Source organism: Carcharhinus amblyrhynchos, chromosome 15, assembly GCF_965287045.1.
Source record: "Carcharhinus amblyrhynchos chromosome 15, sCarAmb.v2.hapA, whole genome shotgun sequence".
NCBI lineage: Eukaryota > Metazoa > Chordata > Chondrichthyes > Carcharhiniformes > Carcharhinidae > Carcharhinus > Carcharhinus amblyrhynchos.
In genome coordinates, this window is record NC_137338.1 from 28,048,333 (window position 1) to 28,076,075 (window position 27,743).

The following is a 27,743-nucleotide window of genomic DNA, read 5'->3' on the forward strand; positions in this document are numbered from 1 at the left end:
TCTTGTTGAAGTTGTACAAGACCACATTTGGAATACTGTTTACAGTTCTGGTCACTATTACAGAAAGGATCTTACTAAACTAGAAAGAGTTGCAAAAGAGATTTACTAGAATGCTACTGAGACTTGATCATTTGAGTTATAAGGACAGGCTTGATAGATTGGGACTTTTTCCTCTGGAGCGTAGAAGGTTGAGGGGTGATCTTATAAAGGTCTATAAAATAATGAGGGATGTAGTTCAGCTAGAAAGTCAATATCTTTTCCAAAGGTAGGGGAGTCTAAAACTAGAGGGCATAGTTTAAGGTGAGGGGGTGATATACAAAAGGGTACAAAGGAACAATTTTTCCCACAGAGAGGGTGGTGAACGTCTGGAACAAGCTGTCAGAGATAGTAGTAGAGGTGTTGAGACAGTTACATGAGTAAGATGAGTATAGAGGGATATGGGCCAAATGCGGGCAATTGGGACTAGCTTAGGGATTTTAAAAAAGGTGGCGTGGACGAGTTGGGCCGGAGGGCCTGTTTCCATGCTGTGAACCTCTATGACCTCAAAATGAATTTTGACAATTAATACTTTTCACTCACTAAACTGGCCTGAATAAGAGCTGCAATTCAAAGTAAAACATCACTCAGAAGTGATAGTCTAATCACGTTCTTCAAAACAAAACTTAAATTTAACAATGATAGATGCTAAGTTCTTTTAAACCAAGCTGCATTATCAATGCCATGTACTAATTGCTGTACATTAGTACAGCTTGGCAAATGACTAGATGCCAATGTCTACACAGTACATGTGTAGGGACAAATATTTTATTCCTGGCAAAAGTAAATCAAAAATATTTCACCTAAATGATGTCTTTGGCTGGAAATACCAGGTGGTTGAACTTTACTTCCAGGACTTACTTTACTTTGGGACACACATGTGCTAACTGACTAGATTCAGACAGCTGATTAAAAGTCTACAATTTATTATAAAAGCAGAGAATTGTAACAATATAAAGAAAAACATAAGGAAAATTTCCACCATACACTTCAGTTTTGGGCTTTCAACTTTTGAGCCAAAATGGTAAATGTCTCAAATAACATATTTGAAAATAAAACAAAGAGTGTTTTTGCAATGGAAAATAAATTTATTATAAACACACATCAGAGGTGTGGGAAAGGTGGGCGACACTGCTGGTGACACCCCTATCCTTTGTACATTCTTAAACATGTATATTCTAGGGTAAGAAATTCTAGGTAAGAAACTTCATAAAACATCAACAGCAAAAGGTCACAGGATGAAACAACACACACAACAAAGTAGGAATAGATCATAATCTTTTGGTAAATATGACTACTAAAGACCCAGAGCAAGTTTTTAGAATTTTAGTACAAGTTCAGGAGAAGGAGCACTTTAAGGGCCCAAACATAACAACATAAAAACAATGGGTATCATGGTATAATTCACCAAACACCATTACTAATAACTGTGCTTCATCTTCAAACTGTGAAAATGTTATTGGCTGTGTTCAACCATCCTTAATTTTTACATAGAGGAAATACCCATATCTGCTCGTACTCTATATCAAACCAGAATCAACTGGATGGAATCATGTGGATCTCAACAGTTTCTTCATGCCCTCCCCACAACCTCAAGGCAGTGACTTTTGCTTGGGTGCATTTATAGTACCATTCTTAGCACATTAGCTGAGGCAGTAAGTATGTTAGGACTATTGAAGGAAGCAGCAATACAAGTCAATTGTCTTTTCAGAATTGCACAAAAAAAGCAGGGGCCTTTGGATGGCACGAATCAGAGGCGCCAGCTTTATTTTCCCCCTTTTTCCGTAAGAAATTCAGAAACTCTGCACAAGACACTGAATCTAGTGTCCAGCTAATTAGCATATCATGTAATGCAAAGAAACAGCATTCTTTCTAATAGATGATCAGTAAAAAATGTAGCCCCTGGATGAGCAGGAGCTGAAGCTGCTTCAAATGTCTCAATTTATTAACATAAAGCAATAATGTTTGTGAAGTGTCACACTGGCCCACTCTATGCACCGCAATAACCCTCTCTGGCTTGTGACATTCGCAAGTGTCTGCATGCAACATGGGTATGTGGGACTGCCAATTACAGTCACTAAAACAACATTTCACAAGACAAAAAAAATTTTAAATCAAGGAAGTATGGTATGTTTGACAGTTGAACTTGCAAGATACCAAAGTTAAATTACTGATTAGGTGGGCTGGGTTTTCGGAGCCTGTAAAAGAAATAGCAGACTAAGAGGAATCAGGAATTCAATGGCTTTGAGAGGCATAGCCTGAGGAAGGACATTCTTGTTATCCTAGCCTGAAGAAGGACATTCTTGCTATCCTAATCTGAGAAAGGTCATTCCTGCTATTGAGGGAGTCCAGCAAAGGTTCACCAGACTGATTTCCAGATGGCAGGACTGACATATGAAGAAGACTGAATCGAATGGACTTGTACTCACTGGAATTTAGAAGAATGACAGGGGATCTCATAGAAACATATAAAATCTTGATGAAACTGGACAGGATAGATGCGGGAAGAATGCTGGAAAAGTCCAGAACTAGGGGTCATAGTCTAAGAATAAAGGGCAAGCCACTCAGGATTGAGATGAGGAAGAGCTTCTTCCCTCAAAGTTGTGAACCTGTGCAATTCTCTAATACAGAAAGCTGTTGGGGCCAGTTCATTAGATACGTTCAATAGGGAGCTCGACGCGGCCCTTGCTGCTAAAGGGATCAAGAGATATGGAGAGAAAACGGGAGTGGAATACTGAAAGTGCATGATCAACCACGATCATACTGAATGTGGTGCAGACTCGAAGGGCTGAATGGCCTACTCCTACACCTATTTTCTATGCTCCTACGAGATCATTGAGAATGATTTAGAATGCATAATTTCCTTCTTCTCAAACTTGAATCCTAAACACAGGCATAGCTGTTTCATGTTGGGTACACAAATTGGGAGGGAATAGAGGGATATGGTTCAACTAAGGGCAAAAGTTTCTTTTTTAGCTTTGTTAGGGAATCATGATTGGCACAGGCTTGGAGGGCTGAAGGGCCTGTTCCTGCGCTATAATTCTCTTTGTTCTTTTATAGGCGTATTTATTATAAGTCCTTTGACTTCCACAGCTCCTCAAACTACAATCCTCAAACCCTCAACTACATCTCCTCAAACCCCGCTTCCTGTAAAAGATCCTTTCTCCCAGTTTTTGTCTGTTATATCTGTCTTACCCTCCACAACAACACTTCCTTTTCTCTCAACCAATACTTTCCCCCGCTGACGTTGATGGGACCCTCAACCGGTTCCAACCCGTTTCCCACACTTCTTTCCTCACCCCTTCCAGAACCAGGATAGGGATCCCCATGACATACGAATTAGGAGTAGGAGTAGGCCATTGGCTCTCATGAATCTGCTCAGCCATTCACCAAGATCACTCTGATCCGATTGTAACTTCCCATCTACCGCCCCCTTACTCCCTTTCCAGACTCTACATTCAAAGGATTAACCTCCATCATTTCTGCCAACTCCAAACACCTCCTCCATTCCCCTCCCATCAACATTTTGGAAGGATCGTTTCCTTAGTAACACCCTGGTCCACTCCTCTATCATCTCAATGCCCAATCCATTTCCCACAGCATCTTTCCTTGCAATTGTTGGAGGTGCAACAGCTGCTCTTTTACACATCCTCCCTCCTCACTGTCCAAGATCCCAAATATTTTCAGGTGAAGTTGAAGTGTATTTCTTTCAACTAACTGTGGTAATTGTTCTCAATGTGGCCTCCTCTACAATGGGAGACCAAATGCAGACCGGGTGATTGCTATGCAGAACACCTCTGTTCAGTCTGTAATCACGACACCAACATTCTGGGTGTTTGCCATTTCAATTCACCATTCACCATCTTGCTCTCATGCTCACCTTGACCTGCTGCATGTTTTAATGAAGCCCAAGACAAGCTTGCAAAACGGAAACTCACCCTCCAAATGGGCATTTTACAGTCTTCTGGACTCAACATTGAGTTCAACAACTTCAGACCATGAGCTCTGTCTTTTAATTTGAAACTTTTCCTCTAGAGTCGGTCTGTATCTTCTGCTCATGTTTTTGCTTTCAGGCAGTACTGACTTTTATTAGGCCATCAACACAGTCTGCTATTTTACTTTCAGACATTCTGCTATTAACACCTACTGTAGACCAATGATTTGCTCCTTTACAACCATCATTCCCACTCTCTTTGCCTTTTGTTCCATGAGACATAGGAGCAGGATTAGGCCACTCAGCCCATCGTGTCTGCTCTGCCATTCAAGCATGGCTGATATTTTTCTCATCCCCATAATCCCTGACCCCCTTATTAATCAAGAACTTATCTATCTCTGTCTTAGACACGCAATGACCTGGCCTCCACAACCTTTTGTGGCAAAGAGTTCCACAGATTCACCATTCTCTGGCTGAAGAAATTCCTCCTCATCTCTGTTTTAAAAGGATCATCCCTTTAGCCTGAGGTTGTGCCCTCTGGTTCTAGTTTTTCCTACTAGTGGAAACATCCTCACCATGTCCACTCTATCCAGGTCTTGCAGTATCCTGTAAGTTTCAATAAGATCCCCCCTCATCCTTCTGAACTCCAACAGACCTAGGATCCTCAGCTGTTCCTCTTATGACAAGCTCTTCGTTCCCGGGATCATTCTTGTGAACCTCCTCTGGACCCTTTCCATGGCCAGCACATCCTTCCTTAGACGTGAGGCTCAAAACTGCTCACAATACTCCAAATGGGGTCTGACCAGAGAATTATATAGCCTCAGAAGTACATCCCTGCTCTTGTATTCTAGCTCTCTCGATACATATGCTAACAGTGCATTTGCCTTCCTAATTGCCAACTGAACCTGCACGTTAATCTCAAGAGAATCTTGAGCAATGACTCCCAAGTCCCTTTATGTTTCTGATTTCCTAAGCATTTTCCCATTTAGAAAATAGTCTATGCCTCCATTCCTCCTTCCAAAGTGCATAACCTCACACTTTTCTACATTGTATTCCATCTGCCACTTCTTTGCCCACTCCCCTAACCAGTCCAAGTCCCTCTCAGCCTCCCTGCTTCCTCAGTACTGCCTGTACCTCTACATATCTTTGCATCATCTGCAAACTTAGCAACAGTGCCTTCAGTTCCTTCCTCCAAATTGTTAATGAGATCTTTGTATTTAATCTTCTGCACCCTTTAACCTACCTCTGACCTTTCCTACAAAGTTGGGAGAAAGGGTGATCTGTGAAGACGATGTAGAGATGCTTCAGGGTGATTTGGACAGGCAGATCAAGTGGGCATCTGCATAGCAGATGCAGTGTAATATGGATAAATATGAGGTTACCCACTTTAATAGCAATAATAGGAAGATAGATTATTATCTGAATGGGTGTAAACTGAGAGAGGTGGATACTCAACGAGACCTTGGAGCCCTCATGCATCAGTCGCTGAAAGCAAGCGCGCAGGTACAGCAGGCAGTAAAGGCGGCAAATGGTATGTCGGCCTTCATAGCAACAGGATTTGAGTATAGGGATAGGGATATTTTGCTGCAATTATATAGGGCATTGGTGAGGACACATCTGGAGTACTGTGTGCAGTTTTGGTATCCTTATCTGGAAGAATGATGTTCTTTCCAAAGAGGGAGTACAGCGAAGGTTTGCCAAGCTGATTCCCAAGACGGCAGGTGTGTCATGTGAGGAGAGACTAAGTCGGTTAGAATTATATTCACTGGAGTTTAGAAGATTGGGGGGGGGGGGATCTCATCGAAACTTATAAAATTCTAACAGGGTTAGACAGTAGATTCAGAAAGAATGTGCCCAATGGTGGGGGAGTCCAGGATGAGGAGTCATTGTTTGACGATAAGGGGGTAAACCTTTTAGAACTGAGGTAAGGAGAAATTTCTTCAGCCAGAGGGTTTGCATTCGATGACCAACTATGATCAAAATGAACGGTGGAGCAAGCTCAAAGGGCCAAATGGCCTATTCCTGCTTCTATGTTCTTTGTTTGACTTTTTGCTCCACTTGAAATTTTCTCTTTCTCAACAGCAGAAAACCCATCACCTTTCCATTTCTGACAGCATCTGCTTGCATCATCAGAGTCATCCAGAGTTGAAACATTTACTGTTCTCTCCATAGATGCTGTCAGACCTGCTGAGTTTTTTTCCCCCCCACAAATTTACTTTCATTACAGCTGGCATCTGAATAGAAACAATTAAATGATACATTTTCCAAAGCATTACACCATTAGGTGGGTGGGAGGGAGGGAGGAGGAGGGGGGAGGGGGAGAGAGAGAGATAGATAGAGAGAGAGAGAGAGAGAGAGAGAGAGAGAGAGAGAGGAAAAAGCGTAATTTATTTACCATTAGCAATTTTGAAAAGCAGCCAATCATTCAGGCTATGCAGACAAAGCTGTAATGTATCAGAGGGCTAATCAGACAAACCTGTTTTGGCATTGCTTATCAATATCTTGAGGGTGCAGGCAGCTCATCAACACATCTGACTAAGAATTGAATCACTAACAAAGCTCCATTCTGAAGTACACCATGTCCTCAGATATCTTATTTGCATGCACCGTGTCCACTTACACCAGACAGCTGCCGAGAATCACCTAAATGCTGTTAAACCAATATTCAAGCTGACGATTACAAAGAATTGCAAACATAAACCATATTCGGCGCACCAACTATTTTGGGTAATTCAAGCAGGAGTTGCTGTCCGCCATTTCTAATCTCCTGGGACCTTCAGATTTTCCACAAGCCTCTTGTGTCCGCTTTTAGAGCTTCTCATTGTTGTGAGAACCCAAACCCTGACACTGGACTCCGAGGTCCATCAGCAGCCCACTGCCCCTCCAATAATGAATTGGCTTGCTGGCACGGTAGCACAATGGTTAGCACTGCTGCATCACAGCACCAGGTACCCGGATTTGATTCCTGGCTTGGGTCACTGTGTGGAGTTTATACATTCTCCCCTTGTCTACGTGGGTTTCCTCCAGGTGCTTCTGTTTCCTCCCACAGTCTTAAGATACACAGGTCAGGTTGATTGCCATGCTATATTGCCACTTAGTGTCAGGGTAAATACGCAGGGCTATGGGCTGAATGGGATTATGGTCGGTGCAGGCCCAAATGGCCTCTTGCACTGCAGGGATTCTATGAAACTACCACATGAATAATATCCAACTAAGCTTGAAACATATGAATTTACAAATTTGAGGACAAGTTGGATTGACTGTTCTGAAAGCTGGGAACCAGCACATCTCCAGATCCCAACCTAAAGAAAGATCTGCATGAACTTCTCATGCAACTTTCATGGGTGACTTAGGAGCCATTTGAAAGCTTAGGGGAACTGATTGCCTGCCTACTATTACCTTTTGTAAGGAGTGTTGGAGAACTGGGGACATTATATGGCCAAAAGAAAATGGCTGAAGAATATATCCAAGCTAAAACAGCTTGGGATGACACCTAGTAAATATCATTCCATGGTCACTAGTGATAAACAAATGTTTGTATTATTACCAAGACAGACTTACAGACATTTGAAGTGAGAGGGGGTTTTGCAGCATCAGTTGGAGTACTTTTACTTGTGCCAGGGCTCAGAAGTTTTACATAATTGGCAGGAAACCACCCTATTTGTCGCTTCTTCCCTCGAGCCTGGAACAACAGCAAAAAAAAGTAACGAATTCAGAAGTACAAAAACATCTCCAACGAAATACTTAGAAATATTTTGAAGTGTAGCCAAAAACCCAACAAATGAAAATAAAGAGGGGAAATGTGAAGTACAAAAAGATAGAGTATTACTTAAACAAAGAATGGCTACAGAATTCCAAGGTGCAGAGGGATCTGGGTGTTCTCATGGATGAGTTATAAAAAGTATGAGGTACAGCAAGTAATTACAAAGGCTAATGGAGTGATATCCAGTATTACAAGAGGAACAGAACATAGAAGATATAATGCTTCAGTTATACAGGACACTGGTGTGACCACATCTCAAAAACCGTGTGCAATTTTGTTTTCTTTATTTGAGGAAGGATGTAAATGCATTGCAGTTGGTTCAGACAAGGTTTACTAGGTTGATACCTGGAATAAGTGGGTAATTTTATGAATAAAGGTAGAACACTGGAGTTTAGAAGAGTGAGGGCTGACTTGATTGAAGCATTAGGATCCTGAATTGTCTTGATAAGGTGGATGTAGAAATTGTGTTTCCTTTCTTGAGAATCTAGAACCAGGGGGCACTGATTTAAAAACAGGGGTTGTCCTTTTAGGACAGAGATGAGGAGAATTTTTTTCTCTTAGAGGATTGTGCAACTTTGGATCACTCTGCCTCAGAAGGTGGAGGAGGAGGGTGGGGTGGTCATTGAATACTTTTAAGGTTGAAGTACATAGATTCTTGTAAGGCAAGGGAATCAAATGTTATTGGTGGCAGTTGGGAATGTGGAATTTTATTGAATAGCAGAGCAAACCCCAGAAGCTGAATGGCCTATTTCTGTTCCTATTCTGTATATTTGTACATCTAATAAGTATACTGTTAATGTGAGCTGGCTTTGAACCCAGAGATTAAAAAGTAAAGCTTTATGTCACCCAGTACCCAAAGACCTTCCATGTTTTGTTATTTTTCTGCAAATGAAAATTCAATATATCGCATTGGATCATCTACGTAATTATTTTTCTAGATTCCCCTTTTTAAATGGTACCCATACACTTTTCCACTATGAAAGTAATGAACACATCATTCTCCTTGGTTAGAGCTTCATGTCTGTACAGCATTAGACAAAAGAGGCTGACTGGAGTCTTTGATTTATCTTTCGATTTATTTAAATTTCTACGCAAGTTACATACCGCAATTACAACAGAAACTACCCAGATATTGAACCACAAGCAATCCCAATTGAAACAATACTAGCAATAGTTGCAATAAATGCCAGTAAAGGACAACAGAATGAATGCACTACCAACCTGAAGCTCTCCTTCCCACCATCCACCAGCATTTCTCTTGCGAATGAGAATGAGTTGACCAGGTGCTAGGGTAAGTTGTTCGGCACCTGTTGCTGTATAAGGGGCAATCACTTGAGCAATTTCTGTAAAGGCAGATGACACTGAAATATTAGTTCATCAGAGTGAATTAAATCAATGCTCAGGGAAAAGAAACATTTTCAGAGTGCTTCTTCTACAAACATTTTGAATTTTTACAAAGTCAACACACAGGAATAGAGTTGTACAGTTGGGTATCTCAGTCCTAGTTTTGCTGCACCTTTACATTAATGCTGCTAACTCACAATGCAAAGGTTTCATGCAGTCAGTAAACTTGCCAGAATCTGATGCCAACAGCTGGGAAGATTCCAAGCCAAAAAGGTCTTTTCAGGGTTTGGTCTTGCATTTCCCACATAGATTGCTATTACTGTCAGTTGCTTGTGGTTAACTCATTGGGAATTGTCAACACTAACAAAAAAGCAGTTCAAATCAAAGCCCACTCAAGCATATTCCTCACAAACACTGTCCTTTCTCCAACAACAATTCCATATCTCCAGAGAGAAAATTATGCTCCTAAAGTTCAACAGCCATCATGCAAAACGTACAAAACAAAATTAAAGAACAAAACTGGGAGAGAAGGAGGATAAAATGGAAATCCTTTCTTCATATAACCAAATCCAACAAAAAAAAAGAGTGCACATCCCAGCGTATCGGAGACATGACAAACTGGAACTGGCCATTCAGCTGGGAACGCCAGACGACTCTGTTACATAGGGAAACAAGATTAATACAGTGGCATTTAAAATAGAGTCCATGAGCCAGCAGGTGAGTAGGAAGATACATGCCAAAGTCAAAACTCTTCAGGGAAGAGTTTTTGGGAACACAGGAGCTGCTGGGCAAAATTGCATAGGAAAAGCTATAAAGAAAAGTAAGATGGATTATGAGAGTAAACTAGCTCAGAATATAAAAACAGACAGCAAAAGTTTCTACAAATATATAAAACAAAAAAAACTGGCTAAAGTAAACACCGGTCTTTTAGAGGATGAGAAGGGGGATGTAATAACTAGAAATGAAGAAATGGATGAGGCATTGAACAGGTACTTTGTGTGGTCTTCAGAGTGGAAAACACAAATAACATGCCAAAAATTGATGGCAAGGCGGCTATGGCAGGTGAGGACCTAGAAAACATTAACATGAAAGAGGTAATATTGAGCAAGCTAATGGGGCTAAAGGTCTCCTGGCCTAGATGGAATGCATCCCAGGGTACTAAAAGAGATGGCAGGAACCACAGCAAGTGCACTAGTGGTAATTTACCAAAATTCCCTGGACTCTGGGGTGGTTCCCTCAGATTGGAAAACAGCAAATATGAAACCACTTTTTAAAAAAGGCGGTAGAGAAAAGGTGGGTAACCATAGGCTGGTTAGCTTAATTTCTGTAGTAGGGAAAATGCTTGAATCTATCATCAAGGAAAAATAGCGAGACATCTGGATATAAATTGTCCCATTGATAAGACGCAGCATGGGTTCATGAAGGGCAAGTCATGTTTGACTAATTTGGTGGAACTCTTTGAGTACGTCATGTGCGCAGTGGACAATGGATGTGGTGTATCTTGATTTCAACAAGACATTTGACAAGGTGTCACACCAAAGGCTGCTGCGTAAGATAAAAGTACACAGTATTATGGGTGATGTATTAGCATGGATAGAGGATTGGTTAACTAACAGAAAGTAAAGAGTGGGGGCAAATGAGTATTTTTCTGATTGGCGATCAGTGACAAGTGGTGTGCCTCAGGGATCAGTATTGGGATTGCAATTGTCCACGATTTACATAGATGATTTGGAGTTGGGGACCAAGTGTAGTTTGTCAAAATTTGCAGATGACATGAAGATGAGTGGTAGGGCAAAGTGTGCAGAGGATGCTGAAAGTCTGCGAAGGGATATAGATAGTATGAGTGAGCAAAGGTCTGGCAGCTGGAGTACAATGTTGAATAATGTGAGGTCATCGATTTGGTAGAATAGCAAAATAGACTATTATTTAAATGGTAAAAATTTGCAGCATGCTGCTGTGCAGAGAGACCTGGGTGTCCTTGTGCATGCATCACAAGAAGTTAGTTTGCAGGTGCAGCAGGTAATTAAAAAGACAAATGGAATTTTATCTTTCACTGCTAGAGGGATGGAGTTGAAAAACAGCAAGGTTATGTTGCAGCTGTACAAGATGCTGGTGAGGCCACATCTGGAGTACTGTGTACAGTTTTGGTCTCCTTACTTGAGAAAGGATATACTGGCACTGGCAGGGGTGCAGAGGAGATTCACTAGGTTGATTCCAGAGTTGAGGGGGTTGGCTTATGAGGGATTGAGTAGACTGGCGCTATACACATTGGAATTCAGAAGAATGAAGGTACGTCTTATAGAAACATGCAAGATTATGAAGGAAATAGATGAGATAGAAGCAGGGAAGTTGTTTCCACTGGCAGATAAAACTAGAACGAGGCGGCATGGCCTCAAAATAAGGCAGAGCAGATTTAGCACGGAGTTGAGGAGGAATTTCTTCACCCAAACGGCCCCATTTTACCATTGTGTTGCACCTGAAAACAGACTTGAAAACATGGTAAAGTCGGACGTGAGGCCATTAACGTGATCCGCACCCCCATCCACACAGATGGCCACTTTACAAGACCTGGGAATGTCTGCGATCTGATTGGCGCCCGAAACGGGCACAACAATTTAAATGCATTTGCATGCATTTCAATTGAATTAATGAACTGCTCACCCAATTTTATTAGCATTTTCCCCTTTACCATCGCGTTCGCCAAACCAGAATCGGCCTGAAATGGACATGCTAAATAAGAGTGATTCGTGTGCTTCATCACTGAGGGTTGGTGTCTGACAGCTCTCTGCTACTCACGGGTGTCCTGTTGCTGTGGCCATTTCCTGACTCAGATCGGTGGCGAGTGTGTTGGAGGTGGGGGGAGGGGCTGTTGCTTTGCAGGATCTCTGATGCTTGTCTTGCAGTGTGGACCCGGTTCTCAGCACTTGGGCCTTGCAGTCCACACTCAGCTCACTTCAGGCTGAAGGATGTGCACAAAGCCTTTGCAGATAGGACAGCTGCAGCCTCTCAACTTTACCAAGAGCTGTGATTGTGAGGAGCATGTGGCTGGGGAGGGGTGGGATGTGATTGTGAGGAGCATGTGGCTGGGGAGATTGGGGGGGGGTGGTGGGACATGATTGTGGGGAGCATGTGGCTTGGGGAATTGGGGGGGCATGGGGTGCTGTGATTGTTGACGTGCTGGGGCAAGCAGCGTTGCATGACTTCCACATTTGTTCATCTCCACCACCTCTCCCCATCCCTTTCAGAGTGATGAGGTGGCTTTTGCAATACAACCATTCGATCTTGCTGTTCTTTTGATTGCTGCTGAAGCTGAAGAGCAGCAACCGGAGAAAGAATTGCAGGCCCAGGAGGCCCAGGCTTTACCACTTGCAGAACCGGAAGGAGACGACCATCAGAGGCAGGGGGTGGCCGCCATTCACCCAGAGCAGGGCATAGGAGGAAGCAGAGACCCTGGCAGTCCCATGCACGAGTGTCCTTCGAGATGTCAGACACTTTATGCCGCCGACATTTCCGACTCCAAAAGGATACCGTGTGACACCTGTGCAACTTGTTGCAGGACCTGGCGCCAAGGAGCGGGGGCACCCAATCTCAGTGGTTATCAGACTGACAGCCGCTCTGAACTTCGATGTGACTGGCACCTTCCAAAGCCCAAGCGGAGTGTCTATGGCATCTCCCAGTCTTCAGTCACACCTGTTTCAAGCAGATCACTGAAGCCCTGTATGCCCAGGCTAGGCAGTACATCAAATTTAACTTGAACCAGACCCATCAGGAAGTCCGGGCGGCAGGGTTCGCTGCAATCATGGGGATGCCGAATGTGCAGGGGGCAGTTGATCGCACCCACATCGCCCCCTACGGAATCCATAACGATTTGTTAATAGGAAGAGGTTCCACTCCCTGAATGTACAAATCGTGTGCGACCACAATATGACCATCGTGCATGCCTGCACCAGGCATCCAGGCAGCGTGCATGACAGCTCCATTGTCAGGAGGTTAGAAATCCTGGAGGTATTTGAGGAAGAGTCCAGGCTGTGGGGGTGGGTCCTAGGTGATATGGGTTACCCGCTTTGGACATGGCTGATGATGCCTGTGTGGAAGCCTGCGACTGAGGCGGAGACCCACTATAATGAGGCCCATATACCACCTGCGCAACAGTAGAGGGGTACATTGGGCTCCTCAGGATGCGATTCAAGTGCCTGCACCGGTCTGGAGGGGCCCTCCAATACAGCCCCCTGATCTCCTTCTACATAGTGGTGGTGTGCTGTGCCTTGCACAATCTGGCTCTGTAGTGAGGTGACCTTTTGGAGGAGGAAAAGGACGTGGAGGATGACCGGCCAGGTATCACTGAGGAGAGTGACCAGCAGGAGGAGGAGGAGGAAGAGAACACCTTAGAACATCAGCCAGGCGGTGGAGGGCTGACATTTCAGCTGACGTATGCCGAGGGCAGCAAGGGAGACTCTGATAACCAGGCGGTTCAGTCACTCGGGGATGGTGATTGTGGGTTCCATTCCTCCCACCCCCTCAAAATGCCTTCCATTTATCCTGCATATTGTCACACCAGAGTGGTGGGCCTGGGTACTCTGTGTTAGTGAGTTTTTTGGCAGGCAGGAGGGTGATGACAACTCGCATGCTGGCATCTGAGCCTGCATCTGTCTAGTGAATAAGAGATCCAAAACCCCCATACAGGGCCCTGGGGTGGGTGGGCTGGGAGGTAATTACTTTTGGGTATGAGAGACCAATGGCTTCCTTTTCTCAGTGACACTGCATTGAGGGGCCATCCCAACTGATATCACAATGATACAACTGTTGGGTGATCGTCAATGGGGCAGGAATCATATTTGAGACAACATATTCGCAGGTGGTTGTTGAGAAAAAACATTTATTTACAATAAAGGCGTTCAGATAAACTGTTTTAACATAAAATCTTATGAAAAGAAAACGTCAAGGTGCTTACATTTCTTTGTAACAAGTGCAGCCCTTCACCCATGCCATCTCAGTGCAACTACGACTTCCCAACGTTACGTGGCCTACCACTACATCTGTGACTCCCCAGAATGTACATCGGAGATGGAGGGGGCCAGCTGTCAGCCTCATTGTGTGGCCGGTGATGCGTGTGGGCATCTCTGGAGGCTCTGGACCTTGAGGGCCCTGGCCTACTTCCAGGTGTCTGGGATGCTTCCATGACACTCTCTGCATCCTGCTGACCCTGAGGTGCCTTGGTCTTAGGAGGAGGAGGGGGTCAGAAGGCGTTGCCATAGCCACAGTCTCCCGACTGGAAGGCTCCGATGTGGGCTTGAGCCCTTCCTCCTCTCTTGGGGTCCCTTTTGGCCCCTCAGTCAATCCATGGGACACTGGTGCTTCTGCAGTGAGGTCCAGAAACTCTGGCGGCACTTGGCACTGCCAGTCCTGGAGGACCAGCTGGCTCCTACTCATGGTGGTTGACCCCTATGCAATGGCCACTTGAGTCGCGGGCCATCTCTCAAGGGCCGCAGCAAGTGCCCTCTGGGACTGGCCCACACTCTGCAAACCCTCAGCCATGGCTGTCTGAGACTGGACCATGCTCTGCAAGCCCTCAACCGTGGCTCTCTGAGACTGGGCCACCTTTTCAAGAGTTGCTGCCATTGCCCGCTGTGTCTCAGTGCTGGCCCGCTGGGTGTCCTGCAAGGTCTCAAGCTTCTCAGCCATGGGCTGCAGAATCTTGAGAAGCCTGCGCAGTCCCTCCGCTGTGGCCTGCTGTGACTCGGCCATTGCTTGGAGTCTGCCACCAATGATAAGGATCTTCTGCCCCAGGCTTTCCATTGCAGATACCATCCTTGCAGTGTTGGCCTGGGAAGCATGCAAGACAGGCAATAGTTGGTCCATCTGAAAGCTTTGGGACTCCTCCCAGCAGCCTCGCAGTTGATCCAGTGTGGCTGTCAACCCCTCCTGCATTCCCTGGCTCCGTTGCTGCATCTCTAGCAGCTGAGAGAGAAGTGATTGCAGAGAACCAGCACGTAGCCTGGGGCCAGCTGAGTCCTCGCCTCCGGCAGACCCCCGCATGCCAGAGGCCTCGGACGTTCCCTCCTCCATCCGACGTACATCAGCAGATGTGTCATGCTCACCAGATTGCGACCCAGAAGCCTCAACACTAACTGGACCCAACAACATGTCAATTTCTGCGATGGTGAGTTGTGAGGTACAAGCTGACAGATAAATGGTGCCACCCTCAGAAGTCCCTTCACTCATATCCTCCGAGGACTTGTCCCAGCTATCATTCTCAGGGGTAGAAGCTGTAGCTGGGGCCTGCAGTGCAGAAAGCCCCAGGGCATCAGGTTCTGTCCCTGCAACACAAAACACAAGGTTAAGTGCAAGGGACGGAGAGGAATCCGGGATGCCAAACACATGAATTACATGTCTCCAATGAACACAGAATAAAGCACCAAAAAAATTACATCACAGGTACAGGCCCTTTGGCCCTCAAACCCGTAGCAACCAGACTGCCGATCTAATTTGTTTAGCCCTATCCTTCCCTGGGCCATATGCCTCTATTCCCATCCCATTTAGATAGCTGTAGAGATGCCCCTTAAATGTCCCTATCGGTTCTGCATCCATGACCTCCCCCAGCAGCGAGTTCCAGGCACTCACTACCCTCTCTATACAAATAAACATACCTCGTACATCTCCTTTACATCTTGCCCCTTGCATCCAAAACTTGTGCCCCCAAGAAGTCGCCTCAAAGTGAGCGTAGGAATGGCAAGTGCTCACATCCGAATGGCAGACCGATCATGCTGTCACTGACAGCCCCTTTTCTGGAGAGCTCCAACGCCCACCCCTCGAAGGGGGTGAGGACGCAGAGGTCTGGCTCACCACACTGTCTTCGCCCTCTCATGGGTGTTGTGCTCAGTCTTCTTCTGTGGAGACAGAAGGAACCATGAAACAAATGGTGGTGTGACTCATTGAGAATCAGGTGGTGACATATAGAAGGCAAACACAGTAAGGCTCACTGGGGGGAAAAGGAGGAGGTGCTTAGGGGTCAGGAGCTGGAAGCATGCAGGGTGCTGGGAATGGAAGGATCTGGGGGAGATTTGGGGAAAGATGCAATATGGGGTTCAGCACTCACCCTTGCTGCACAGATAAAGTCACTGCATTTTTTCCGGCATTACTTCGCGGTTTGGGGGACCACTGCCCTGGCACTGACCGAGGTGGCAACTTCCTCCCAGGTTGCATTGCCATCAGTCCCCCGAGTCTGTGTCCTCCTGGTAGGAAGAGGGTGTCCCGCCTCGCATCTGCTGCATCCAGCAGCCTCCCCAGGTCGTCCTCAGAAAATTGGGAAGATGGTCGTGAACTCATTTTCTCCCTGCACTGCCTGCCTGTCCATTCTTCAGTTTTTGTATGGAGCTACCCCTTGTTAGGGCAGATCAGCTGCAGGCAGTTTGACAGAACATTCCAGCAAGTTCCATGCAGTTTGGTTGTTAGCATTGAGCGGAAAGCAAGTGTGCTGCTGGGGAGGGGAGGGGAGGAGGTGGGAGGTGGGGGATGGTAGTGGATGAGTGCCTTAATGATTAGCAACAGGGGAGAGAGAGGGAGGTGTCACATAGCCATTGGTATCCAGAGGAGATGGGGCCTTGTGCGGAAGGGTCCGGTATGGGGATAAGGGGGATCACTCTGCCTGATATTAGAGATATCATTTTAGGATTGTCACCTCATTACAGGAAGGATGTGGAAGCTGTTGAAAGGGTGCAGAGGAGATTTACAAGGATGTTGCCTGGATTGGGTGGCATGTCTTACGAGGTTAGGTTGAGGGAGCTCGGTCTTTTCTCCTTAGAAAGAGGAAGGATGAGAGATGACCTGATAGAAGTGTATAAGATGTTGAGAGGTATAGATCGGGTGGATTCTCAGAGGCTTTTTCCAAGGGCTGGAATGGTTGCTACGAGAGGACACAGGTTTAAGGTGCTGGGGAGTAGGTACAGAGGAGATATCAGGGGTAAGTTTTTCACTCAGAGGGTGGTGGGTGAATGGAATCAGTTGCCGGTGGTGGTGGAAGCAAACTTGATAGGGTCTTTCAAGAGACTTCTGGACAAGTACACAGAACTTAATAGAATTGAAGGTTTACAGTAGGTATGGATATCATTGGCGCAACTTCTGGGCCAAAGGGCATGTTCGTGCTGTAGTTTTTCTATGTTCTAGATCTGTAGGGCGGAGTGGGAAGGGAGAATGGATCTCTCTGCCTGAGGTAAGGGGGGTCCGTTGCCACTCTGCCCGAAATCGGTGGAGGGGAAAGGGGAAGAGGGCCGCGATTGTTCTGGGTGGCAGACGATGGGTGGAATAGGTGGGCCTTTAATGTTGTGGGGGTGGGGCAATGCCTATGGGGGCTAGGGGGAGGCATTATTCGGCTAGGGAGCGATGTGACAGAAGTGCAATTTTCAAATTTTTTGTCTAATTACGCATGAGCTCTGATTGTTTCAGGCGCGATAAGCCCCGTCCACAGTGCATTTCAGACTTGTGATTTTTTTTTCAGGCTAAGTGCAAATGTGAGGGCCTGAAAGCAGATTTCCAAGTCAAATCTGAATTGCGCCCAGATTTAGCACTTAGAATCAAAATGGTAAAATCAGGCCCAAAGAGTTGTGAATCTGTGGCATTCCCTGCCCAGTAAAGCAGTTGACGCTACCACATTGAATGTTAAGGTAAGGATAGATACATTTTTCAACAGTAAAGGAATTAAGGGTACGGTGAGTGGGCAGGTAACTGAAGCTGAGTCCACAAAATGATCAGCCATGATTTTATTGAATGATGGAGCAGGTTCAAGGGGCCAGATAGCCTACTCCTGCTCCTAGTTCTTATGTTCTTATATGCTGGATTAAAAAAATCCCCCCCCCCCACCCAAAAAATCAATTACCACATTAGAGCAACAATTAACCAATCAACTAGCCATGTTTTTTCTCTAAGAAGAATTATTCTTCACTTCGACATATTCAATTTGAATTGATTGTAATGCTCTGTTGGCATTGCAACTTTCAATTCTGTTTCCGTCATGTCCTTGAATGCATTTTTTTCTTTCATTATAAATTGTTTGGTACTCTAGTTGAACTAGAAAAATCGTCCTTAAGCTTTGTATCTTTTCACGGGCCATTGCATTCAAAATCACCTCCATGGTCCTTCCATTCTTCTAGCCATGTTCAAATCTCTATACCAACGCTGATAAGACTGTTGACCAGGAGGTCCTCTGATGACTTATTGGTGACCTCTCCAATTTTTGTAACACAGTGTAATCACATTATGGTAACAGGTACTTAAAATCAGTATATATCATATTTAATTGAATAATGGGGACAATTAAATCCAGGATATTTCTCCCAAACTAACTCGCATGAAAAAGTGTGCAAAAATTTACGGTTGCTTGCTAGGTTTACAAAAAATTGAGTTATACCATTGCATTTGAGTAAGGGAGAGGAAAAATGTCCTGACCAAGTAATAGATGCAAAATACGACATGGAATTACTCAAAGAGCAATACAGGAGATCTCCCAGTATCCTCCACACAACTAAAAAGAGACTCTTCAGATTTTAATCACATTAAATGCTTGTGAGGTCGATATTTTTATTTATGCTTTCATGGGAACCAGATATTGCCAGATGGCCATTCTTAATTGTGCAGTGGCTTGCTCAGCCATTTCAAGGGATAGTTAAGAATCAACTACATTGCTGTGGGCTTGGAGTTACTCATAGGTCAGACCAGGTAAAGACGGCAGATTTCCTTCCCTACCGATGAGGATTTGGTGGTATCCCCATCTAAATTAGAAGATTACAAAGAACAGTATAGCACAGGAAACAGGCCCGTCAGCCCTCCAAGCCTGTGCCGTCATTGGTCCAACTAGACCATTCGTTTGTATCCCTCCATTCCCAGGCTGCTCATGGGACTATCCAGGTAATTCTTAAATTATGCCAGCGTGTCTGCCTCCACCGCCCTACTTGGCAGTGCATTCCAGGCCCCCACCACCCTCTGCGTAAAAAAAGTCCCTCTGATATCGGAATTATACCTTGCCCCTCTCACCTTGAGCCTGTGATCCCTTATGATCGTCACCTCCGACCTGGGAAAAAGCTTCCCACTATTCACCCTATCCATACCCTTCATAATTTTGTACACCTTTATTAAGTCTCCCCTCATTCTCCGTCTTTCCAGGGAGAACAACCCCAGTCTACCCAATCTCTCCTCATAGCTAAGACCCTCCATACCAGGCAACATCCTGGTAAACCTTCTCTGCACTCTCTCTAAAGCCTCCACATCTTTCTGGTAGTGCAGCGACCAGAATTGGACACAGTACTCCAAATGTGGCCTAACCAGCATTCCATACAGCTGCAACATCAGACTCCAGCTTTTATACTCTATACCCTGTCCTATAAAGGCAAGGCCTTCTTCACCACCTTCTCCACCTGTGCTGCCACCTTCAGGGATCTGTGGACTTGCACACCTCGGTCCCTCTGTGTGTCTTTACTCTTGATGGCCCTGCCATTTATTGTATAGCTCCCCCCTACATTAGTTCTTCCACAACGCATCACCTCACATTTATCTGGATTAAATTCCATCTGCCATTCCTCCGCCTAATTTTCAGCCTATTTCCTGCTGTATTGTCCGACAACGTTCATAGCTATCCGCAAGTCCAGCCATCTTCATGTCATCCACAAACTTGCTGATAACACCAGTTAAACCTTCTTCCAGGTCATTTATATATATCACAAATAGCAGAGGTCCCAGTACAGAGCCCTGCGGAACACCACTGGTCACAGATCTCCAGCCAGAAAAAGACCCTTCGACTGCTACCCTCCGTCTCCTGTGGCCAAGCCTGTTCTCTACCCATCCAGCCACCTCTCCTTGTATTCCATGAGCCTTAACCTTCTTAACCAACTTGCTACAAGGGACTTTGTCAAACGCCTTACTGAAATCCATATAGATGACATCCACCGTCCTTCCTTCGTCAACCGTTTTTGTCACCTTTTTGTCAAGATTGAGAGGTTGCACTTCAATACAGAACTTCAATATGGTTTAGCTTATTGGTTGTGTGGTACTGAGAGCAAAGTTGCATTGTTAGAAGTGAGTTTTGTTGGATAAGCTGTGAAACCAAAGACCTGTCTGCCATATAATATAACACAAAGGTCACTTAACTTTTGCAGTATCCAGGCTAATATTTCTCACTCAACTAAGAACAAAACCAAAATTACTTGGTCGTTCATCTCATTTCATATTCAGGTAACTTCACTGTGTGCGCATTGACAATTCTGTTAACCCACACATTAACAGCAACTACATTTAATAAAATATGTATATATTTTTAAATTCATTCATGGGACGTGGGAGTCACTGGTTGGGCCAGTATTTATTGCCCAAACCTGAAGGCATTTATTGATGCCACATTGATGTCCTTACCCTGGTCTGGCAGTGAACCAGATGGGTTTTTACAATAATTGGCAACGGTTTCATGATCACCATTAGACTTTTAATTCCAGTTTTTTATTGAATTCAAATTTCACTATCTGCCGTGATGGGATTTGAACCCAGCCACCAGAGCATTACCGTAGGTCTATGGATTACTAGCCCAGTAGCAATACCACTACACCACAGCCTCCCCAAATCATTGGCTTCAAAGCATGGGACGTGAAAAGTGTTACAAATCTTCTGGTTATCCAAAGATCAAATATGTAATATTGTCTTTAGAGAGGATTCCTGAAAAATGCAAAAACTGAATCGATATCTCAGAGATGTTTAAAAAGACTCACCAGGCTTCCTTCCAAGGCTTCCACTCTTTCCTGTCTGTCCAGGCCCCTATATTAAAGGTAGTTTTATTAGTGATTGCAAGAACAGGCTGATTCAACAAATAGGATCTTCAAACCATTAGAAAGCATTTATTAATTTTATTCCATGAGGTGCAACAGAAATAGAAATAGAAACCCTACAGTACTGAGACAGGCCACTTGGCCCATCGAGTCTGCACCGACCACAATCCCACCCAGGTCCTACCCCCATTTCCCTACATATTTTACCCACTAATCCCTCTAACCTACACATCTCTGGACACTAAGGGTCATTCAGCAACAGAGCCAGAGATGCACGCAAGTCTGAGATGTCATTGTGGACAGGCCCGGGGAGGTGGGGTTGGGTGGAGTGTACGTGCGAAGGCAAAACTATGCGATGGGGGCTCTGATCGCCACTCCAAGGGCCAAGCAAGAGGCACCCGCTCCCTCTGAACTCGTCTGCAGCCTGCAGGGTTAAATCTCATGGGCTGCAGGTTGAGGGCTGGTCTTTTCTGCTGCCAATTAAATCAGTGCAATAGTGGGAGGGAGCCCTCAATTGGGCATTAATTGCTCACTAAGGGCCTCAGTTGGGCCTATTTTCCCACCAACAGGTGGCCCATAAGATTCAACCCATGGAAAATAGGTTCTTATGTATGGTGTGTTTTGATGAGCAATGATATTGCATCATGTGACTTAAGTAGGAATGTCAGGATTTGTTTAACTTAACAATATAAGAAAATACAATAACCCATACATTTTTTGGTCAGTTTACTCAGCAAAACAAAAGCTCCAACTGTTTACAACACTATAATTAACATGGGCAGTTTTGTAGGAAAAGGGGAAAGGGTTGGAAAAGAAGTCAACTTGGATAATTCACCTCAGAGTCCTTTGGTCTGACATAGTTGGATGGGAAGACGCCCACTTTTTCTCCTACCACCCCCGTCCACCAATCACCATCTTTCTTTGTCACAAGGATCACATCTCCTTGCTGGTAAGTTAAATCCCCTGGTTCGTTACTTTCATATGTGTACATAGCAATAAATTCTAAAAAAGATGAAAAACAGATGGAACATCTTCATTAAAAATGTGTGCACAGCATATTTATTTGTAATAAGAATGATTGCCTGGAGTTAGGAAAACAAATTTTTAAAGAATATTTAAAGAATATGGTAAACATTAGAAATAAAACATAGTTTTAAGTGGGTTTAATTTAATATTTGTGCTTGGAATGGTAAAACCAATAGTTAGATTCATGCTGGACAAAGGTGTTGTGTGGGGATTGGTTGTTTTAATTATGTTTCTATTGTGCTTAGAGAAGGTTATGGGTTGATGATTAAATAAACTAGCAGCGGTCACTTAAGTGGGGGCCTTGTAAGGTAGGAAAGCTTTTAAGTTTTAGCGGAATATATTGCAGGTGAAGGAGGACACCTGGGAGTCAACAGCTCTCAACTCCGCCAGAAGAAAGATTGGACAGGATGGGAGAAGAGGGCAGGATTCCCAAAGAAGAATTGGAACAGAAAAAAAATGTCTGAAGACAACTGAAGTTAAGAGAACAAAGACCAAGCTATCATACAGAAGAATTTAAGAAAGAGTAAATAAAGTGTTCTGAGTTACAGACAATTGAGATAACTAGCCTTGAAGTGGGAAAGCAGACTTCAGAGGTAAATCAAACGTTTGATGCCATTTAATGGAGTCTGGGAATTAAGAATTAAAGCAATTGTGAACAGTTTGTACAGTAGTCGAGATAAAGAAATCCTAAACGTGGGGAGGTTTGAGAGAGAATGGTAGTGTAAAACCTCAATATTGAATTTGCTGTTATAAGTGGAGTGGGAGCTTTGTTTAAAAAGACATTTAGAAAACATGGACAGTATTTTAAAATGCAAACCACTGATGGAAAGCATCATTGTGAAATAAGATTTTGAAAGTGTGTTTCTGGGAGTGGAGTTCTGAAAATCCCATGTGACATTCCATCTTGGCTGGGATTCTAAGGAAAGACCTAGACATTCACTTGGGTACAGCCAATCTGTGTGCTTACTGGGATTGTGTTACGGAGACCATTATAGCTTTGGGTATATGTTGTAATCTGTGTTAATCTGGGTGTAATTGTTAAACCAAGGAGGGAGTAAATAATATTGTGTAATAATCCAATTTTGCATGTGTTAACAATTTTTTTTTGTGAAAACTTGCAGTTCTGTGACTTCTGTTATGTTTTTTTGAAAAAAAAATTTAGTCTTTTGAGCCAGGGCTCCACTCTGGAATCTTCCTATCCAATTATAACATCAACTGGGATCATAACACTGATTAATACTATAAGCAGGATTTAAAACATACACGCACTGCAGGTAGATATTTATTAGTGCAATGTGCATAGACTAAAAGCAATACTCCAGCAAAATTGCAATTCAGCCAAATGACCACATTCCAAAATAACATACTGACAAAGCTATTCTCCAAGGCAAACTTTTAAACACTTGTACTTTGTAAATGAGACAAAGCACTTCCCTAAGATTTGTGTCAAAGTAAATTCTGCCAGTTTCAAGCACTTGTTAATGGTTCTATGTTATTGATTTCAAATGTTGAACATAACTACTTATTTCACAGTGGTGCTATTTGCTGTGTTTAGAGAAGCTAGGTAACAGCATCTTAATTCATCAGTTGAGTTTTTCCATTCAATCATATAGTTACATTTTTCTAAGTTTTATTTACTGAACTTTCTTCTCTATTTGATAAGTAGCAGATGCAAACAGCTTACTTTTCTTAAAAATATGCTTTTTGAAGATTTGAAACGGAATAATACCACCCATTCTACCATGACCATCTGGAACACTAAGACTTAACAAGATTGTGTGTTAAATGTTGGAAAATGGGATTAGAATAGAAAGATGATTGATGGCTGGTGCAAAAACACCAACAAACCTTTCTCCAGACGAAAAACCCAATGTATGACAAATTCCCCACATCATTGAGAAAATGCACACACTCAGAAACATTCCATAGAAGCAGAGGAAATCAGCTGGACAACTTTATGAACCATTTCAGGATTTATGCATGCAACCACCTGCGTCTTAGTGTATGATAGTTAAGAACATAAGAAATAGGAGCAGGAGTAGGCCATCTTGCCCTTCGAGCCTGCGTCGCCATTCAACAAGATCATGGCTGATCTGAAGTGGATCAGTTCCACTTTCCCGCTTTCTCCCCATAACCCTTAATTCCCTTGTCTATCAGAAACCTATCTACCCATGACTTAATTATATTCAGCGAGATAGCCTCCACCACTTCAACGGGCAGATATCAGAATTCACAGAAAAATTAAAAACCTGAAGCTTTGTCAAGATATTCACATTAACTTTGTTTGTTACAAAACTGACAGGGAACAGTGAACATAATACCTTGCCAAATCTAAATGACGAAGGGCTGAAATTTCCTTAATTGTAGTTGCACAGAAAATACACCTATTTCTACCTCAATCAAGCTAAAAAGGAACTGCAGAGAACACTTGTCTATGCCCAACATAAAAATCACTGTAAAACAAACATTAGTGTAAAAGTACTGATAGGGCGAAATATATTGGGCTGCTATGTTCCATTAAGTGCCTCACTATCATTTCCTCTCTTATCTGCTGCTCTTCTCTTGCATTGTTGTAAAGAGTGTTCATCGAAAAGGTTTACTCCTTAGGAATACATGGGGCTGGTGGAGGGAGGAAATACCTGAAAAGTTTCAAATGAAGAGACTGGCAATGCTAAGTGCAGGCCCCTGGACAAAAACTGCAAAATGCTAAAGAATTTGTTTTAAGAAGCAAGACTTTTTTTCTAAAATTACAAAAAAAATTACCAAATGTCAGAAGTCTCAATTTCATTCACAGAAATTTAAATCAAGTGATTCTGGGCCTTGCTGCACTTAAAACAAAAATCACAGGTATCAGGAATCCCATGACAATTTTACTTTTGGGAACTATATGAATTATCAGACATAGATGTTAGGTGGTGCAAACACTTGTGGAAATGTTAGTATGAATCCAGTATAATTCAGTCAAGTGCAGAGAAACTTCTCAGCTCTATTTTACCCAAAGCTAAGCCAAGTTCCAGGAAATTCTGGGTTGAAATAATGAAATTTATATGATGTATTTTAAAAAAAAAATGTTCCTGCAATGGGTTCTGCTTTCAACCTAAAATTTGTATTTATCAAGTTGATTACTTCGATTTTATGAGTTTCCCAGTAATAGCCGAGTAACGGTTTCAACAAAATCAATGGTAGGACCATACAGCTGAATAAAATATATTGAGACTTAACTGGTGCCACAGAATTAAGAAAAAACAGATGCACACACAGATGGTTGCAATGTTGCTGAGCATATTGCATTATAACACAGACTTTTGTCTGTGTTTAAGCAGAAAATTCTAGTTACCTTCTCCACCAGAAGCAGCAAAGAGCGTCTCTGAAGGGCAAGGAACCCTCAAGTTGGAATCTGAATGAATGAGGACCATTATGGTTTGATCATAATGAAGGACATAAATACAATACATAATCCAATACAAGTTGATATATTGCTATCAGTCAAAGTTAAAGAACTAGAGTTGGATAACAGCTTTTGATTTAATGTCACTAAACTCTACTTGAAATCTTGTCAACTCAAGTTTTCGTCTCAATTATATCCTGATCTTTTCAACTGCCATCAATAAAAAACAAATCCCTGAAATCCCTGGCTCTATTGGTTAATGTTTTGCATGTGGACGTTGTTTGGTGTTTCCAGCATTAACCATTTTCTTTATACTCAAATTGATGCAAGTCATATACTATGGAATTCATACAAGTCAAATCTCTAATTTTCTCAATCAAATGCTTGCTTCCTGCCATCAACTAGACAGCGTGCTTTCCTCAAAGTGTTGAGTGGGCATGCTATTTTTGTTTTATTTGTGGACATTGCTGGCTAGGTCAGCATTTATTGCCCATCCCTGAGAGGATTTAGGAGTCCACCACATTGCTGTGGATCTGGAGTCACATGTAAACCAGGTCAGGTAAGGAAAGCAGATTTTCTTCCCTGAAGGACATGAGCGAACCAGATGGGTTTTTACAACAATCAACAATGGTTTCATGGTCATCACGAGACTTTTAAACTCAGAATTTTACTGAATTCAAATTTCACCATCTGCCATGGTGGGATCTGAATTTGGATCCCCAGAGCATTACCCTAGGTCACTGGATTACTAGTCCAGTGTGATGCCACTGTCTCGCCATTAAAGACTATGTGCTCAACTGTACTATATTTCTGCTTTGCTTGGAAATGGGTTGTTTAAAAAAAACAGAAAGAACACATCTCAATTTATAAGAACACATGGCAATATCTGCCAGAGTAACTCAACAGGTTTACAAAAAGATGCAAAGACCAACAGAGTATCAAATTCAATTCCTGTGTTGGGGCATGCACGACAATTGGTTTCAGCACTGCTATTTTAGAAAGCAATAAAATCATTCAACAATTCATGTTCCAGCAGCTCCAAGTTGTGTGAGCATTACGTACAGAATTAGTTCAGCTGAAATTCCACTATTTTGAGAACACTCACCACTAAGGCTCATAATTCAATTCTTGAACAAGAAAGCCATTCTAGTGAAACTGTAAAGAGGCATACTTTGAAAAGGAGGGGAGAAACTTTACAAAACAAGAAGCACAAAACAGTTGGTGACAAAAATGTGACGGCAAATTGTTAATTTGAGTATAAAGAAAGTGGACAATGCTGGAAACACCAAAGCCTGACAGTCCATGTGCAAAACATTAACCTGTAGAGCTAGCTGTGCAATTAAAAAATGATTTCTTTTACTCACAAGGCAAATCAGCTGAAAAGATCAGGATAAAATTGACACAAACTTTAGTCAACAATATTTCAGGTGGAGCTTCGTGACAGTAAATCAAAAGTTGTTACCCAACTCTAGTTCTTCATAAACAATTTCTTTACCAATTTCTACTAATCCATTGAGTTTAAGTATATGACTGAAGTTAGAATTCTACATATCAAAAATAAGAACATCCAAACACTCATCTTCAGGACTTCTTTTGAAAAAGTATTTGAGTATTACATTTTTATTTTGAATCTTTATTTTTAGAACATTGGCAGACTATATGCGACCATGGGCGACCTCTTGGACAAAGATTCCACTCCCACACAATGGATGCTGGATTTAGGATGCCTGTATGGTGGCTTTGGACACTTCTGGGCAAGTCTGGTCCATAGCACTGTTCCTTTTGAATTTTTAAATGCATGCAAGAAAGGCCATGACATAACTTGTTTGTAATAAGGAAAGTTTTCCTTGTGGAGGAAATGTTGGGGAAGTTAAAGAACATGGTGATGTGACCAGCAACATAGTGGGACATTCAGCTGGCAAATTGGAGGTCTGATGTATGGAAAGTGAATATAATCAAGAGTTCCTAATTCACCTAGATAATGTTGCTGTTTCAGATGCAAAGCGTACAAGTATTTCCTTTGATGCTTTTTTGTAAAAAAAAGTCTTGGGATGTGAGCATTGGTGCCAAGACTGGCATTTATTGCCTGACTGTGACAACTTAGATGATCACCTCAGAGGTAAGACATCATCCTCACATGTGCAGACACAGTGACTGCATTTTAAAAAGCCAACCGAAAGGGAAAGAATAAACCTGGTATTTTTAACTCAGCCAACAATGGCAATATGGTCACTTTGTAATGACAAGTTTTTATTCAAGATTTCTCTTAAATGAATCAAAATTCTCCAGTTGAAATTAGGTTCTCCAATTAGTCCAGAAATGACCCACAATGTTACTGCAACTGTTTTTTGCCATGAATGATGGACTGCCTGTTGGAGATTATGAAGGCTCTTGATAACTTGAGCCAAAGCATTCTGAACTAGTTAAACACATGGTGTTCTTTTAGTG

General features: G+C 43.1%; 2 protein-coding genes across 5 annotated transcripts in view; both read right to left on the reverse strand.

The window, feature by feature from the left end:
* Positions 1 to 27,743, reverse strand: part of itsn1 (intersectin 1 (SH3 domain protein)) — a 198,043-nt gene that overhangs the window by 48,335 nt on the left and 121,965 nt on the right. For all 4 annotated transcript variants that reach the window (XM_080203673.1, XM_080203672.1, XM_080203671.1 and 1 more), the window contains 5 exons: positions 25,245 to 25,304; positions 21,717 to 21,883; positions 20,825 to 20,870; positions 8,955 to 9,076; positions 7,532 to 7,652 (listed from right to left, as the gene is read on the reverse strand). In XM_080203673.1, the coding sequence (XP_080059799.1) occupies positions 7,532 to 7,652; positions 8,955 to 9,076; positions 20,825 to 20,870; positions 21,717 to 21,883; positions 25,245 to 25,304 (516 nt within the window). The remainder of the gene's footprint in view (positions 1 to 7,531; positions 7,653 to 8,954; positions 9,077 to 20,824; positions 20,871 to 21,716; positions 21,884 to 25,244; positions 25,305 to 27,743) is intronic.
* On the reverse strand, positions 14,520 to 16,540 carry LOC145353465 (uncharacterized). Its single transcript, XM_080204258.1, has 4 exons — positions 16,174 to 16,540; positions 15,725 to 15,964; positions 14,995 to 15,394; positions 14,520 to 14,832 (listed from the first exon to the last, which is right to left on the reverse strand). The coding sequence occupies exons 2-4, from the start codon at positions 15,756 to 15,758 to the stop codon at positions 14,520 to 14,522; spliced, it is 747 nt and encodes a 248-aa protein (XP_080060384.1). The 5' UTR covers positions 15,759 to 15,964; positions 16,174 to 16,540.

Coding starts and splice junctions, on each gene's coding strand:
- LOC145353465 (XM_080204258.1), bottom strand. CDS start 15,758: ATGCAAGGGGCAAGATGTAAAGGAGATGTACGAG. Junction 15,395..15,724: donor ATGTAAAGGAGATGTACGAG/GTATGTTTATTT, acceptor TTTGTGTTGCAG/GGACAGAACCTGATGCCCTG. Junction 14,833..14,994: donor AGCCAGGGAATGCAGGAGGG/GTTGACAGCCAC, acceptor CATTGGTGGCAG/ACTCCAAGCAATGGCCGAGT.